Source organism: Coregonus lavaretus, assembly GCF_964263955.1.
Source record: "Coregonus lavaretus genome assembly, chromosome: 6".
Lineage (NCBI taxonomy): Eukaryota > Metazoa > Chordata > Actinopteri > Salmoniformes > Salmonidae > Coregonus > Coregonus lavaretus.
The window spans coordinates 53,019,127-53,036,977 of NC_139993.1; the positions used below are offsets into that span (position 1 = coordinate 53,019,127).

The 17,851-nt window shown below is 43.1% G+C and overlaps 2 protein-coding genes across 3 annotated transcripts; one reads left to right on the forward strand and one right to left on the reverse strand.

Annotated features, from left to right (window-relative positions):
* Positions 1-1,206: 1,206 nt before the first annotated feature.
* bmb (brambleberry) lies at positions 1,207-12,153 on the reverse strand (the record flags this gene model as incomplete). Its single annotated transcript, XM_084163257.1, is given in 15 exon segments — positions 1,207-1,336; positions 2,128-2,228; positions 2,654-2,781; positions 2,889-2,950; positions 3,182-3,344; positions 3,530-3,736; positions 3,940-4,119; positions 8,783-8,899; positions 9,604-9,826; positions 9,997-10,182; positions 10,623-10,751; positions 11,134-11,412; positions 12,028-12,105; positions 12,109-12,129; positions 12,133-12,153. Coding segments are annotated over 15 exon segments (2,025 nt in total).
* Positions 12,154-12,346: 193 nt separating this feature from the next.
* pycr3 (pyrroline-5-carboxylate reductase 3) lies at positions 12,347-17,152 on the forward strand. 2 transcript variants are annotated; one of them, XM_084163259.1, is made up of 7 exons: positions 12,347-12,439; positions 14,605-14,719; positions 15,153-15,217; positions 15,380-15,559; positions 15,862-16,074; positions 16,491-16,583; positions 16,681-17,152. In XM_084163259.1, exons 2-7 carry the CDS (start codon positions 14,641-14,643, stop codon positions 16,891-16,893), a joined length of 843 nt encoding a protein of 280 aa, XP_084019385.1. In that variant the 5' UTR covers positions 12,347-12,439; positions 14,605-14,640; the 3' UTR covers positions 16,894-17,152. The 2 variants fall into 2 exon arrangements, with proteins under 2 accessions (XP_084019385.1, XP_084019384.1); XM_084163258.1 differs by lacking the exon at positions 12,347-12,439 and adding an exon at positions 13,507-14,108.
* The last annotated feature ends 699 nt before the right edge of the window (positions 17,153-17,851 follow it).

Sequence of the window (17,851 nt, forward strand, 5' to 3'; positions counted from 1 at the left end):
GGGAAATACATTCTGGATTCTGACATGCTCACTCAAATATATGTACTCAGGATTGTTAATTGGACTTGCTGTCATTTCTTGATTTGATTATTTGAGAGACATTCTACTGCACTGTTGGAGCTAGTAACAAGCATTTCACTGCACCTGCGGATCGGTGTGCACGATCAATTAACTTTGAAATATGTCCTTCACACAAATGTTTACACTAACTGCATTACTGAAATAATTTATTAATACAAAAATAAAATCCAAAACAATAGATATACCCTTCATACAAAAACATTTGCCTTAGACAGCTTCAAAAATAGTGACAAATACAGTTAAGATCCAAAAAGCACAAATAATATTCCCAAACGTTAGTCAAGTCAGTAACTTATGAGTGCAATTTAGTGCTTTATGGGCAAATCTTAACTTCTATTGAAGGCAAATTTCACTGAGTCTCAATGACACCAATACATGACTCAGGGACAATTCAGCTTAAGTGAAAGTTAGAATTCACCTCCTTTGTCCTCTTCATAACTCAGATGCAAATTACAACAAATCTCCACACCCTAAACAAGAGACTGGTCGGTATCATGTACACACAGGGTCCCAAAGTCATGATAAAAGCAAACAATCCTGCCTCCATAATCCCTCGTAGAATTCAGTAACATCAGCTTTATCACATTACTTTCACATTTGCAGCCAGGGAGTATCCTACTACAGGATGTAACAGGCACGTGCTTTCATCCACACAGACATTTTTAAAAAAGTTACACATGTCAACTGGTCATTGCTTTAGACAGTATAGATAGACCCTGACAGTAACAGAGAAACCATGGTAACAGCCTGATAAAACTCATTTGTTAAAATAAAATAGGAGAATAGCCCAAGTACTTCCTGGTCGTTCTGGGAGGATGACCACATGACAGGGGTGTTTAGGGTCGTGTTCAGTTGGGCACACTGTAGCAAAACGTTTTGCAACGGAAAACTGAAATCTGTTCTTATTGGTACGATTTCAGGTAGTACCTTCTCATTTCAAAACGTTTTCTCCTACTGAACTTGCTCCTGGTGGATGGAGGAAGGGGAGGGGGTAGCAGGGTGTGCATTCAAATGGTAGGCTATTCCCTACATAATGCACTACTTTTGACTAAAGCCCTATGACCCTGGTCAAAAGTAGTGCACTATATAATGAATACAGTGCCATTTGTGACGCAACAAGGGTGTTCAGAGGCGGTTGTAGGAGGTATAACCACTCTCGTGGACGTGGCAGTACTCCTGTCCCAGCACCGCCCTCTTCTTACACTGGTGTCCCATCCTGGTAGTGCCATTACACAGCTGACGACCAGACACAGAGCTAACGGGACAGGACGATAGGAGGGAGAGAGGAAGAAAATAAATCTGCATGTTTGAGGGGGGTCAGTTTGAGCAAGGTGAGGCGCAGAATAACTAATCTTGATCACATAATGAGTCGTTTTTTCAGATACAAGGTGATTTGTAGATCAGGGATTCTGCACAGCCTGACTGCAATGTAGTCTAAAAACACACCGTCTGTCCCCCTCTTGTGCTGGTCACAATGGTGAAAACTATAGTTGATTGACCTCCAGAACTGGTCCAACTTGTATCAAATACCTTTGATCAAACCCATCTACTAGCTGTACAAAGCTAACAACACAGTAGTAACCATTTGTTCCTCTATAAACATTGTATGGTGTGTGGCATAAAGTGATTTTATATGTCATCATTGGTTGTACTAAAATAATCCAGGCAATAAATGTAATTCTCACAATGCACACAAGTAATCCCTGGTCCCTCTAAACACATCACATAGGTGTTGCATAATAATGTGATCTGATATGACACGTCATCTTTAGTTGTAGCAAGATAAGCCAGGCAGTACAGTTGATATATAAAAGGTAAACTTTTCACAATGCACTCAAGTAATCCCTTGTATTACTTGATTATCCCTTTTAAATTCTATAGTCACACCTATATAAAACTATGACCACACGCACCTATACACATACAGTACAGGTGTGGCATAGCAAAAATGTAATACGATGCGTCATCGTATAGTATACAAACACAGTAAATGTCAAACATTGCATACCGAGTTGTTGCCTGAACCGGGTTGGTTAGAACACTAACCTGTTGCTGGCCAGGGATTGGTTGGGGCTGGCGCTCTGTGATTTGCTCAATGCATCCATCATTCCTCCCAGGTTCCTTTGGGGCAGACCTTCCAGGACAGCCTGCCAATCAGAACACAGAATGTCAAGAATAGCCTACCAATCTGAAAACAGTATGTCATAGATGACAGAGCAATCAATCTGTATGTGTAGCTAACCCTAACAACACGTATAACCCTAATGCCTAACCATAACCATTAGGGTTAGCAGTGTGGTTAAGGTTAGGTTTAAATCAGATTTTATGACTGTGCCAGCTACTAACCTATGCCTCTTATGGGGAAAGTAATCTAAAAGTAAATCAGATTATGTTACTGAGTTTGAGTAATCCAAAAATTTGTGATTAGAATTTTGGCCAGGTAACTAGTTACTGATTACATTTAGTAAGTACCTAATCCTACTGGTTTATAACTAACTAGGTCCATCAATGTGTATGACACTAATGCCCTCAATCTCCCTTAAGGACATTAATCTGCTAAATTCATGCTCACCGCAGAGAGACTAGGCCGGCACTTGAACCTGGGAGTAGAGTGGGCCGGTGAGGCCATAACAGGCACAAACTTGGCCTCAGCAATATAGTGGGCATGGGAGGGAGACAGTGCTGCTATGCAGGGGTCACCTGGAAATGATTAGAAAATAAATAAGGGAGACAAGAGAAGTGTTTTCCATTAATTTTGAGAGGAATTCTGAAGAGAACACGGTCCAGTTGTAGTGTGTGTTACACACCAGTCATGAAGCTGTCCTGATCCAGCAGGTCTCCTGGCTCCATGAGACCATCCAGCTCATCTCTGAGTGTAAGGAGAAGAAGACACAGAGGGAGAGAGAAGTATCGGCTACATTATATCAAACTCAGTTCACATAATTAGCAGTAACCACCCTTTACCGTCGAGGGCCACTTTGAAAATAACTATTTTAATTCACGCTTTCCTCTGGTAAATGCACATGTTGTGATGCATGTTTTATTTGCAAATCCAAAATCAAATGTAATTCAATTCTGGAGCTACCCTACTGTCACTCACCTCAGGGGGGTGGAGGAGGACGGGCCGCAGGAGTGAGGGTGGTGGTAGTGGGGGACGTGGTGGCTTTCTGGTTCCAGGGTCTTCTGAGGGGGGAGCAGACTGGGGACCTTCTTTCCTCTCATCTGAGAACACGCCCACAACACCTGCATCGCCAACCAGTAGCCTGAGGAGAGTGTAATGACAACATCACAAGTCCACATCACCCATAAGAGGGCTAATTATTCATATCCCAGTCAGACAGCCAACCAGTCATGAGTGATAGGGTGAGAAAAGCTCATCACACACACCCTTCCTTAGTATCCAGTGAGTGGGGCAGCAGCACACACACACACACACACCTGCCCGTACCAAGTGAGAGTGTAAGCAGCAGCATGCTCAGACTGGCGAGGTCCAGGGCAGGCTGTTGGTTGACCTCGGCCACAGCGTTGAGCGGGACTGTGAAGAGCAGCATGGCTCGGGAGAAGGACGGACAGCGCAGGAACGTCAGTACCACCGCACACAGCAGGAAGTACCCAGCATGCACCACACACGTCCACACTGCAGCCAGGCTCAGACCTGCAGGACAGGAACACAGGGAGGGAATGTACTGCAAAATGTGTATACCTGATAGAGGAAGGAAGTAAGTTGAAATGTTCCTTCTCACTGCAATAGAAAATATCTGTTGACCTTTGCAATAAAAATGCATCTGGTGGTCTGAAGGTGTGTATACCTGGTCTGATTCTAAAAAGGTGTCTGTGTATACACACACACTACTCTACCTGCCAAGCCCAGGTAACCCTGGATAACATGAAGCCTCTCCTCTAGACGACGCTGCATGTTGTCAAGGTAATGCAGCATGGTTCCCAGGGTTCCATTCATGCGTTCCAGTTTTCCCATGAGATCCACATAGTACTGAGCTGTCAGTTTCTGATACTGCAGGAACCCTGACACACTGTGGTCTGAGATCACATTCCCATGGTGACAAGGAGAAAAACAAATGATCTGATCCAAACAATTAAAGATACAGTATTTCAATAATGTTAAATCATTAATAAAAATCATTCTTTATTAATGAGGTGTTATATTGTCAACATCAATGATAAACAATGTCAAATTAACTATAATGATAGTTTATAATATACCAATTACACTATTGTTTGACAATAATTTGTCATTTAAACCTGCAAAAAATATATAATTTGACCTAAATAATTTTAAACAGCGTTTTGGGTATTTTGAAAGCAGGCCCCGAAACCGAAAGAACAATTTTTGACAGCTCCTATTGGTTAGCGTCACCACTCGCCAGAATCATTATTTATGCGACTACGGAAAGTTACAATTTCGGTTGACTGCAGTAAATTATTCAGTCACATTCTCCCTCTTGACCTCAATGAGAGTAGAGAAAGCAGGGGATGTGGAAGCGGCTCTGCTACCGTGGTACAACAATCCAGGTGTCCCGGTGAGCGTTCCACTGCTCAGGGAGATGGCCAATCAACTAGCCAAAGAATTTGGACACACTGATTAAACCGGTTCGAGCGGGTGGCTTGAAAGGTGGAAGAAGCGCCATTCAATCAAAATCAGATTAGCGGTGCATGGAGAAAATCATGATGCACAAGACTCCAGCGCCGAACATAGAATACTAATATAATCTCTATGGGATCCAGGGTTGCCAGGTCAAGCAAACATTTCTAGAACAATTACCACTCAAAACCCACCCAATAGGCCTTAATTTATTATTACAGCAATTGAGTTGCCATATCTATACAATAAACTATTTTCCCATAACGCTATCAAGCCAATTAAGGAATATCATAGTAACTTGTAAAGACGTTAGAAGCTAAATTCGAGTTCTCAAAATAAGAATTATTGCAAGCTATGACAAAGGAATTTGAATGTGGCATGAGAAAATAATTCCCCCTTATTAAAGTCGCCAGATAATTTTCCATCAATGGATGTTGATTTAACTTGTTTACTGCTATGATTAAGCAATATGTCACAAGGGGGTATGGTATATGGCCAATATACCATGGCTAAGGGCTGTTCTTAAGCACGATGCAATGCAGTGCCTGGATACAGTTGTTAGCCATATACCACAAACCCCCGGGTATATGGTCTGATATACCACGGCTTTCAGCCAATCACATTCAGGGCTCGAACCAGGTTTATAACTGTAAATAAATCCCCTTTGTGCATAACTATAGATAAATCTGACAGGAGAGTGAGTGATGAAAGTTGGACAGAGGATCTCGAAATCTCTGAGCAAGAAACACTTGGATGAACATAAAAAAACAGATGTTAAGCTATTTTCTGGCAATTGTACTGTTATTATGTGCCAGATGTTAAGACTACAAACCATTATAAATGGCCCTTTGCGAGATTTGAAATGACAAGTCAATAGACAGGCTACAGACTAAAATCTGGCTTTATTATTCGAATTACATTTTGCCATAGCTTGCTTCGATAAAGGCAGGTAGCCTATAGCCAGATATGCCTACATCTCATTTAATATAGTCTACAGTAGCCTAGACAAGATGTAAACTGAACAATTTAGCAGCTTGCTTAGTTCAAATTAACATACCAATTTATTCATCATGAATAGCGAGGCGACTGCGCAATAAGAAGTGCTTGTGTTTCCCAACAGCCTGCTGGAATAGGCTACGGAGGATGTGGTCATAATTTCAATCACTGAATAAAATATCAATAATATGTATGCCAACAACAGCCAGTGTTTATTTTTTAGAATTTGTTTTACCTGTAGCCTAATCTGATTTACCGTCAATCTAATGCGTTCATAATAACAAGGCTACAACAACAATAAACTGAAGTTATAGGCTATTTATTAAATTGGTTTGCCAGCTCCAGGTAGGCTACACAAGTGGCACAAATTGATTTGCAATGACTACAGTGATATCGTAATTTCAACATATTTATTGAATCAAATGGTAGCCTACAATGGCATATACAGTGGGGAGAACAAGTATTTGATACACTGCCGATTTTTCAGGTTTTCCTACTTACAAAGCATGTAGAGGTCTGGAATTTTTATCATAGGTACACTTCAACTGTGAGAGACAGAATCTAAAACAAAAATCCAGAAAATCACATTGTATGATTTTTAAATAATTAATTTGCATTTTATTGCATGACATAAGTATTTGATCACCTACCAACCAGTAAGAATTCCAGCTCTCACAGACCTGTTAGTTTTTCTTTAAGAAGCCCTCCTGTTCTCCACTCATTACATGTATTAACTGCACCTGTTTGAACTCGTTACCTGTATAAAAGACACCTGTCCACACACTCAATCAAACAGACAGACTCCAACCTCTCCACAATGGCCAAGACCAGAGAGCTGTGTAAGGACATCAGGGATAAAATTGTAGACCTGCACAAGGCTGGGATGGGCTACAGGACAATAGGCAAGCAGCTTGGTGAGAAGGCAACAACTGTTGGCGCAATTATTAGAAAATGGAAGAAGTTCAAGATGACGGTCAATCACCCTCGGTCTGGGGCTCCATGCAAGATCTCACCTCGTGGGGCATCAATGATCATGAGGAAGGTGAGGGATCAGCCCAGAACTACATGGCAGGACCTGGTCAATGACCTGAAGAGAGCTGGGACCACAGTCTCAAAGAAAACCATTAGTAACACTAAGCTGTCATGGATTAAAATCCTGCAGCGCACGCAAGGTCCCCCTGCTTAAACCAGCGCATGTCCAGGCCCGTCTGAAGTTTGCCAATGACCATCTGGATGATCCAGAGGAGGAATGGGAGAAGGTCATGTGGTCTGATGAGACAAAAATAGAGCTTTTTGGTCTAAACCCACTCGCCGTGTTTGGAGGAAGAAGAAGGATGAGTACAACCCCAAGAACACCATCCCAACCGTGAAGCATGGAGGTGGAAACATCATTCTTTGGGGATGCTTTTCTGCAAAGGGGACAGGACGACTGCACCGTATTGAGGGGAGGATGGATGGGGCCATGTATCGCGAGATCTTGGCCAACAACCTCCTTCCCTCAGTAAGAGCATTGAAGATGGGTCGTGGCTGGTTCTTCCAGCATGACAACGACCCGAAACACACAGCCAGGGCAACTAAGGAGTGGCTCCGTAAGAAGCATCTCAAGGTCCTGGAGTGGCCTAGCCAGTCTCCAGACCTGAACCCAATAGAAAATCTTTGGAGGGAGCTGAAAGTCCGTATTGCCCAGCGACAGCCCCGAAACCTGAAGGATCTGGAGAAGGTCTGTATGGAGGAGTGGGCCAAAATCCCTGCTGCAGTGTGTGCAAACCTGGTCAAGACCTACAGGAAACGTATGATCTCTGTAATTGCAAACAAAGGTTTCTGTACCAAATATTAAGTTCTGCTTTTCTGATGTATCAAATACTTATGTCATGCAATAAAATGCTAATTAATTACTTAAAAATCATACAATGTGATTTTCTGGATTTTTGTTTTAGATTCCGTCTCTCACAGTTGAAGTGTACCTATGATAAAAAATTACAGACCTCTACATGCTTTGTAAGTAGTAAAACCTGCAAAATCAGCAGTGTATCAAATACTTGTTCTCCCCACTGTACATTAATAGGCTACTTGATTGCCAACTGAGGCAAATGTATAATTCTCCACATTTAGCCTTTCAGTTTCATTGAGGACTTTTCCCCATAAAAATAACCACGCGAGGGAGTTCCATAACTTCCATTTCCACTCCGGCAGCCCTCGAGACCCAAGAACTGAGCATGAATAAAGCACTTCACTTGATACAGTTTTCTTTAAGCAGTAAAGATTAGAATGCAGTTTAAACCACCTCCGAGCAGATTTAATGAATGCGCTCTAGTGCGCTCAGTTGTTTTCCAGTGCTTGGTCTGCATTATTTATTGATGTGCATCAGTTCTAGCGTATTAATGTTTTAAGTAAAAAGGTGTCTCCATAATGACAAATCTAAATAGCCTACCTACAACTGGGAAAACTTGTCACAACGTGCGCGCGTGCTGCTCTCCTCTCGCGACACAGCCAATAACTGTAGTGCTCTCTGAACACACAAACCCCCTCCTCCCGTCCTCCCCACCACTCAATCAACAACAGCCTGCCTCAGTCAGCAGCAGGTCACAGTGAAATACATATTTTTTTAAAGAGAAATGACATGGCGGCCGCGTTGCAATTTAGAAATAGCCCAAAAACCCGCGACCATTAGAGTTTCACCCGCGACATGGTTTTCAAAGTAGCCCAATTTGGCAGGAAAACCGAACATCGCAACACTGATGAGGTGTGTTAACTGGGTTTAAAAATGGGATACATATGCCTAATTTACATACTTCGTTTCAGTGCAATATAATTTACGAGCCCTTTTATGCCAAAAATGTTATTGCTGTCACAAGATAAACTCTGTAGCCTTTTTTTGCCAAAGCTCAAACTTAAGGTATTTTACAAATGAATAAAATTGTCCTAAAAGACAAAAAACGAAGATACTGCATCTTGCCATGCATCTCAAGCTGTCAAAAAAAAATAATTAAATCAATAAGTAGCATTTGCAACAAAATACAGATCATTCATTGTATTTATCCAGAATCAGTAGCTTTATCCCAAATTACAAGTTAGTGTGATGAACATATACATGTTGCTTCTTACCTATTTTGCTATAGATGTCCTTTGTGCGCCCACTGACCTCAGCGAGGTCATCCAGAATGGCCTTGTGACCCTCCTGCACCTCTGACCCTTGATCCTTTAGCTGTTCACTGACGTTCTCTAGAAGGGAGGCAGAAGACATGAAGTGAACATGATCTCACACAAGCAATTTTGTAAAGAGTCAGTGAGTTGTACAGAGCAAAAACAGACCACATACGGTGTTGAGAAAGAGAGCATCTTCACATAAGAGCATGTGAGAGAGAAAGTGCTAGGAGTGAACAAGAGTATTATCACAGATAGAACAATGAGACCGATATTTCACCGGATGTATAAAATGTGAAGCATCCGCTTGGCTTTTCCACTCACTACCAAATATGGTAGTGAGATGAAGCGCCCCCTGGCCGGCAGTGGGAGATGATGGAACAAAGATGGATTTTGGCCTACATTCTGCACATTTTCTCATTGATGAAACATTTGATCTCAATACAGTTCTGTTCACAAAACTACGTTTTGTAGACTTTACGCTTTGCACAAGTTATTTTTTTTTATCACATTGTTTAGCAGGAGTGCAAAGGCAAATTGAGTTATTGCACACACGCACTTCACAGAGTAGGCATTCCCTAACGGAAATATGCTAGAACGCGCCAATAGCATCTCGCTAGCTTGTGCTTGTTCTGCCCACTATGACTCATTTGTTCCCATTGGAAACGACAGGCTGTGGTCTATCTTGGTTTAGGTATAAAAATTGTTGGTATTATAGTGGATTAAGGCTGTGAAATAGAGAACAACAAACAGTGTGTGTTTGTGCATGCATCTCCTCCTACCCATCCTGTGTGTGATTCCGTGGATGAGCTGGGCCACCAGTTCCTGTCCGGAGGCAATGAGGGCCTTCTCCTGGCCCAGACGCTCCAGGTTAGAGGAGAGAGAGGTCTCCAGCTGCTCCTGGCCCACCCAAAGTGCCCCCTGCTGGGCCTCCAGGGCACTGTGACCCTCCAGCAGCCTCTCCAGGGACGCCGAAGTCAGCTCCTTCAGCTCCAGCTGACCTTCCTGTGGTAGAACAAAGCAGAGACACTCAAGTCCACATATTATGACAGACAACGGAGAAAGAAAAACGGACATTACTGGAGGTCTCTCCCTTTGAATAGAAGGGGGAAAAAAGTGAGAGCAAGAAGGGGGGGACAGAGAACGAGGGAGAGATTGACAAAAAGACAACTGACCTTCAGGTCCTTCATGGCGTCCAGTTGGCTGGTTGCCGTAGAGATTAGCGCGTTGACGGTGAGCTCGGACTGGCGGCGGAAGTGCTGCTGACGGGTGGCGTAACACACGGAGCGTGCCCGGTTGCTCACTATGTGGTAAGCATTCCACGTGTCCGAGTCCATGTCTGCTGTGCACTGCTTTAGGGACTGGCAGGAGAAGAGGGTTAACATACTGTACAGACACTATGAAATCAGCTTCAGCGCTGTGCATGCAAACTGGGTCGAGCTTAGGCACATAATGAAACAGAACCGAGTGAAGCAGGAGGCACTACTTGAAGTTGTCCAATAACAAATACTGGTTTCCCACTGCAAATCATTTTAAAACAATTTGCTGCTGTATGCCCTAATGAAAATGACCCAGATTCACAGACTGGGAAGAGGACTGAGAGCCTTCCAATATGAAAATATGGCACCCACTAACAATTCTGCCTTCAACCCACCAAGTCCTCTAACGTCAGTGATTAGGAGAGACAACTGTATTAACATTCTAATATATAAAACAACCAACTCCCAAAACAATTGATTACATTTTTTTGTTTCTAGATATCTCTTAGCGGGAGAAAAAAAGTATACATCTTGGAGCGTACCATGTCCTCAGTGCAGGGGTACGTCCTACGCCCCTCCACCTCTGCCTGGCAGTTGAACAGGACAACGCCCAGTTTGGCCAGCTGCTCCTCTGATAGGCTAGCGCAGGTAGACTTCAGCTGGGCAACCACCTGGAGGGACAGGGACAGACCTTTTCTATTGGCTGATGATAGAGGATGATCAATATGAAGTCAGAGCATGTTTTAAAGAAATGCATTCAACTGATGAGTGGATAAGCCCTGCATCTTCTGAGGTGCTCTGATGCCCATGAACAGGCCTATAAACTATTATACATCAGTGTCACTTCCTGGTGAAATAAATAGTTGTTAGGTGGACACATAGCCCAAGCTTTCTTTGGGTAAGAATAACAGTAGGATGCATCATCATGCATGACTGCTCAGCCAAGGCTTCATAGACCATATTCATATGGTTGAAACACAGATTCTGTTATCTAAGCGAGAAGACCTGACTAATGTGTGTAGAAGTAGAGAATAATACTATCCATCACATTACCCGGTAATGACAGCTGTCCAACGGGCTGAGCTCCATATTTTTTGCCTCTGCTAGGAACTTTTCATCGGCTATGGTCATCTCGAACGGCTGGGCATCTCCCCCGGGTAGTCCAGGGACCAGTGAAGGGGCGAGGGCTGGAGCCCCTGGCTGCGTCGGCTTCAACCAGTCAAAGAAACCGTTCACAGGACCACACCGGGAGGCCAGCACACAGACCAGCAGTATAAGGCCAAGCTGACTGGTCATCACCGGCTGAGCCATCTGAGTGCTGGAGAAAGTAGGCTACACAGGGAGGACATGTACACATGAAGTTTGAATGGATAGGATCAACTTTATTGTCCAAGGGGAAAATGCAGTGTAAGTGACCGACAAGTTGAGCAATGGAACCGGTTGGGTAAAACACGCTCGGTTGATGAGTAACCTGGTCTGACAGCTGAAGACTTACATTAACTCCCCATTAAAATGCCTAGGCTTTAGCTCAGCGAGCAAACAGCGTAGACAACCGGGGATCAAAGCCCACTCCTTTTTATTATGAGAGGCATTAAGGGAATATTTTGTTATTCAATTCATTACGGACTGACTTCGACTCAAACAAAAGGAAATGTCAGATGCAGCGCCCTCTCGGAGCCTGCACTGCACAGCTGACAGGCGGTGTGGCCGGACATGCAGACTCAAGGTGTTGATTGCAGATGGTAAAATATTTTTGAAATAATTGAATTGAACTAAACTAAACAGGAGATCAGACCGTGTGCATGCTTTATTTTCTTTAAAAAAAAGTTAGAATCGAATGAAAAGAAACCATTTACATTTAAAAAATAAAACATTGAAGCAAAGCTAAATCGTAATGACATTAGCCTACCTACCAAATTCAAAAGTTGTGACATAATGCCAAATTACCTCAAAATATCTTTGTACCACTGTTGTTTCGTCGGAGTTTCGCTGGTACAATCCTTCGTTGATTGTAATGAGCCAAACTCAGCTGATATGAATGAGAACCCTTTAATTTCTCACATCCACATTCATCTGTTTTAAATAGTACAGGAAACAGCCAATCGGATCAGCGTCTTTCTGGATCTCGCGAGATACACAACAAGGAACAGGCTTGACTTCTTGTTTGATCATTGGCCAATTGCCCCTTTGAGCTTCGGCAGATTCGTAGATCTTTCTATCATATGTGTCCTTCATGCTACATATATCTGAAGTTGAGATGATATACAGATCAGATCATGTGCAGCAACTTGCTCAGACAGGAAGACTCGTGAGTCAGCTGAGCTCAAAGCCACTACACAATCCCTGGATTTGATTGAAGGTAACAATAACTAGGCAACTGTATAATACATATATATCTCAAATTAAGTGAAGTCAATTTGAATCATATGCTAGCTAGCTAGTTAAACTGTTGAGCTGTAGTAGCTAGCAGCTCGATGTAGTTGTGGTTCTAGTACTAGTTATAAAAGCACACGTGTGTGAGCCCAAAGATTTGTGTCAGTACTATCAGAAGTGACTGGGAGCCAAACCCAAGACCCCTGTTTCTGTCAGTCCAACACCTAGTTAGCAATTCAATTCAAAGAGGCTTTATTGGTATGGGAAACGTGTTTACATTGCCAAAGCGAGTGAAATAAACAATAAACAAAAGTGAGAAGACACAAAACAACATCAACAAAAAACGATTAGAGTTTAACAGTAATTATAAACTGGGTGGTTCGAGCCCTGAATGCTGATTGGTTGAAAGCCGTGGTATATTAGACCGTATACCACAGTATGACAAATATTTTTGTACTGTTCTAATTATGTTGGTAACCAGTTTATAATAGCAATAAGGCACCTCTGGGGTGTGTGGTATATGGCCAATATACCACGGCTAAGGGCTGTATCCAGACATTCCGCCTGTATTCCGAATGTATGCACTCACTAACTGTAAGTCGCTCTGGATAAGAGCGTCTGCTAAAATGACTTTAAAAATTGCGTCTTGCCTAAGAGCAGCCCTTAGCCATGGTATATTGGCCATATACCGCACACCATCGTGCCTTATTGCTTAAATATTGCACATATTGACCAATAGGTGTTTATCAATTATTATTTTTACGTTTTATTGAAATGTTTAATAAGATAATGGGTTTATGGCGTATATGAGGGCTTTTATTATGAAGGCTGAAACCGGAAGTTAATTTGTTATTGTTCCGGCAGTAAAGTGTTTCCACTAGTTATCACAGTCACAAAGTCAAAATTGCCTATCTTTAATATTTATGAAAACAAAAATGTGCTTTTTGGTCTTAATTTAAGGCATAAGGTTAGCAGTGTGGTTAAGGTTAGGGTTAGATTTAAAATCAGATTTTAAGAAGATACATTGTAAAAATAGGCGGGGTTTATGACTTTGTGGCGTTGGTAACTAGTGACGACCGCAGCAAAGCATAGGTGGAATGTGTATAATCCGATCGAGATCCATTCGGAATATTCGGACAGATCAATATTATACTTTGATCGCTATATATCGCAACCTAAAAAAAACCTACCAGTTAAAAATGTCTGCCATGAAAAAATACTTCTGGGACTCGGAGGAGACTGAATATATGTTAAAAGTTTTAAGGGAGCTGGACATAGCGAAGCACTTGGACGGTCGGAAGGTTCGAAACCTGAAGTTGTTCAAGGTAGCAGAGAAGAGAATGAAACAGGCCGGGTATCACAGATCAATTGACCAGATAAGGCACCGATGGAAAGTTCTCAAGACATCGTATTATAGCTGGAATAACAACCAGCAAACAGTGAAACTTACTCGTTTCCCACAATATGCAACCACGATGCAATCAATAATGGATGAATCTGAAACATGGAACCGCTCGCATGACACCAACCGCGGCCCTGTTCGTATTCGGAATAGGCCTAAGCCTACAGTGCATGAGGAAGAGACTGAAGATTCCGAAGAAGAAGTAGTAACTGCTGCTCAGTCGTTGCATGATAATTCTACTGTGGATGTCATTGTAGGCAATGCGCTCATTTGATTTCTTACCATTGCCCAGACGTCAAGCCCATGATTATGTTGTCTGTGCCCTGGCACTGTATTCCCTATACAGTGCACTACTTTTGACCAGAACCCTAAGGGAAAGGGGATACCTAGTCAGTTGCACAACAGAATGCATTCAACCGAAATGTGTCCTCTGCTTTTAACCCAACCCCTCTGAATCAGAGAGGTGTTGGGGCTGCCTTAATCGACGTCATCGGCACCCGGGGAGCAGTTGTTGTGGGGGTTAACTGCCTTGGCAGATTTTCCACCTTGCCGCTCAGGCATTCGAACAAGCAACCTTACTGTCCCAACACTCTAACTGCTAGGCTACCTGCCGCCCCACTATGAGCCCATGTCAAAAGTAGTACACTTTATAGGGTGCCATTTGAGACGCTAGTGATGATGTCATTATAATCATTGGTGCCCCTGTTATGGTTCATAAAACTAGTGATTTATCTTTGCCCCCCATGCAGATCAAGACAGACCCAGACCCAGAGACGCCTCCTGAGATGGACTCCAACCTGAGAATCGGCTTCATCGGGGCAGGCAACATGGCCTACGGGATAGCCAAGGGAGTCCTGCAGTCTGGTAGGTCAACAGGGAGAATATAGTGTGTGTGTGTGTGTGTGTCTTCATCAGGGCATGTAACACGGCCTACGGGATAGCCAAGGGAGTCCTGTAGTCTGGTCAGTGAGCCAACAGTCAGAAGAATCTAGTGTGTGTGTCAGGGTTGGGGTCAATTCGAATTGAAGTCGGTCAATTCAGGAAGTGATTTGAATATAAAATCCCAAACTGAAAAAACATCTTGCATAAATAGCTTCTCCTTTTCAGTTGATTGAGAAGTCATTGAAAGTAGATGCCCTTTTTTGCAAATATTGAATTGGAATTTCAGTTTACTTCCTGAATTGACTGCCTTCAATTAGAATTGCCTGCCTTCAATTCGAATTGACCCCAACCCTGGGGTGTGTGTGTGTGTGACTCTTGACTTGCCTAAAAAAACTTGCAGAATGTTTAATTGCAGGAGATGTCCCGCCCACCAACGTTAAAGTGAGCGCACCCTCCACAAGGAACTTTGGTCGCTTTCAGGTACACATTCCTCTTCTTTCCACACCCACTTATTTTCTCCACCCCCGTCAGTCGATATCATCACTGTATTTGCAGTGATGAATCTATTGCTCTACAAATTTGTGTGTGTGTTATGCACAGTGCACAGAGCTACCATTCACCTCTGTTTTCATTTTATTTCAGGAGTTGGGGGTGGCTGTCACCCACTCCAATGCAGAGCTGGTCAGTAGCTGTGACATGGTGTTTGTGGCGGTCAAACCACACCTCGTTGCAACCGTTCTCAGTGAGATTACAGACCACGTCACCCGGAAACACATCATTGTCTCCGTGGCAGCAGGTGTAACCTTGGCAACGCTTCAGGGGGTGAGTCCTGAGGAGAGGGTTGGGTTTTTAAACTATTGCTTAGTAACCTGAGTAACTTGAGTTGCTTGATTGGTTGATCAGATATCTGATAGACATGCCTGTAGTATATCTGCCGATTTTTTTTCTTTGCAGACAAACAAAAGGCAAGAACATTTCGAGCAATAAAGCAAAATACCATAATTGTGTGTTTCGTTCTCTGTCACATGCCCTCTCTCTTCTTCTTCCTCCTTCCCTCCATCCATCCTAACACCGCTGTTCCTCTCGCTCTCCCTCTCTCATGTCTTCCCCCCCCTCTCCTCCAGCTCCTGCCATTTGATGCGGTGGTTTTGAGACTGATGCCCAACCTTCCCTGTCTGGTCCAGCAAGGGGCACTGTTGTTCTCGCGGGGGACGCGGGCTCGGCAGGAGGACGGGGATCTGCTCCGCTCGCTGCTTCAGCATTGTGGCCTGGTGGAGGAGGGGCCCGAGGCCTGGATAGATATCCACACTGGGCTCAGCGGCAGTGGGGTGGCCTTTGTGAGTGGGAGGGGAGGGATGGCCTAATCCAAGGGTATTCAACTCTTACCCTACAAGTTCCGGAGCCTGCTGGTTTTCTGTTCTACCTGATAATTAATTGCACACACCTGGTGTCCTAGGTCTAAGTCAGTCCCTGATTGGAGGGCAACAATGAAAAAATGCAGTGGAACTGGCTTCGATGTCCAGAGTTGAGTTTGAAGGGCCTAATCTATTGAATTTCCACTCATTGTAAGTCGCTATGGATAAGAGTGTCTGCTAAATTACTAAAATGTAAATGTAAAATGGATGGAGGGAAGGTAGGAATAGAGGGGTGGGAGAGGGATGGAGGTAAATAAAGGAAGAAGGGATAGAGGGATGGAGAAGACAAGACTGAAAGGGGTAACGTTCTGGTCATAACAGAGTCCTTGGCCTTGCAGGTGTATCTGTTTGCAGAGGCGCTGGCTGAGGGAGCGGTGAAGATGGGCATGCCCAGTGCTCTGGCCCATAGCATCGCTGCTCAGACTGTATTGGTGAGTTTCTGGTTTCATAAAGCAGCCCTCATTTGTATTATATTAGCACAGGTACTTCTGTGTCTCTGTTCATGTATAATGTTCCTTTCTTTTCCAGGGGGCAGGCCAGTTGTTGAGGGACTCAGGGAAGCATCCAGCCCAACTGCGTTCGGAGGTGTGTACACCAGGAGGCACGACTATTTTTGGGCTTCATGCCATGGAGCAGGGGGGTGTGAGGGCCGCCACCATGACTGCTGTGGAGACTGCTACTGAGAGGGCCAGGGAGCTGGGCAGGAAGTCGGCGCCCACGGCCACAGAAAATAGGAAGTGAGGTCGTTTTGGCCCATAGTAACTGATTCAAGAAATTAGGATGTTTTGGTTGCTCTCTGCTCAATGCCCACAGCAACCACTTCAGTCTTCAACTTTAATGTTACTGTTGGAGCCTAATCTAACTACAAATCTGACTGCAGGAATTGTTCAAGGGCACAAAGAAGAATACAGCAAGAAGAGTCAAATCAGCGCTAATCCAGTTATCTTCATAATTTATCAATGTTCATTTGAATTATTAAAGGGAATTCATTGGTATTTTCCATTTTTGTTATTAAAATAATGTTATACCTATCTGCCCTAAACTGATGCCTATGAACAAGATAGGAAGCAAGGGCACTGGAGGACTGGAAGTTGTGACTGAGTTTTGAAAACCTGCTGTACTATCATTAAGGGTTGGGGTAAATACCATTTCTATTCAGTCAATAGAAATATAATTGACCCAAACCTTCATTCATTGGTTGTGATCAGGAGGACTGTGATGAGTTGAAGAGGGTTGAAGATGGGAGATATGTTACGTTTAGGGACTCGACCCATGGTTCCTAATCAATCAAAATGTATCCCTGTATGAATGTCAGGATGCCAAGATGACAAACAAGGAAATATCTAGATGGTGCTAAGCAGAGAGAAAATCTATAGTATAAACCAAAATACATGTTACTAAAAACAAGGATTTACTAGGAACCATAGATGTCTTTTGTTTGATTAAATATTTTAAATGTGTGCTGAAGGATTAAATGAGTTATACCTTAACTAAGTTTAAAATGTAGGTACTGGACATTCGCACTATCTTAATTCAGAGGGTCCTTAATTCAGGGAGCCTGCACATAGTATGATATTGCAAATTACTTAAAATGTATTTGAGTGATACAGTACTTTAATGGACTAAAAGTTTGTTTCCATGCTACTAAAGTGTAGCCTATCAAGTTAAATATGTTACATACAATACACCTTCCTTAGTT

Bases quoted from the DNA above. Each gene is read 5' to 3' on its own strand.
- pycr3 (XM_084163258.1), top strand. From the start codon at position 13,551: ATGTGTATAATCCGATCGAGATCCATTCGGAATATTCGGACAGATCAA. The intron at 14,109-14,604 runs GTAGGCAATGCG...CCCCCCATGCAG, and splicing joins ATTCTACTGTGGATGTCATT to ATCAAGACAGACCCAGACCC. The intron at 15,218-15,379 runs GTACACATTCCT...ATTTTATTTCAG, and splicing joins GGAACTTTGGTCGCTTTCAG to GAGTTGGGGGTGGCTGTCAC.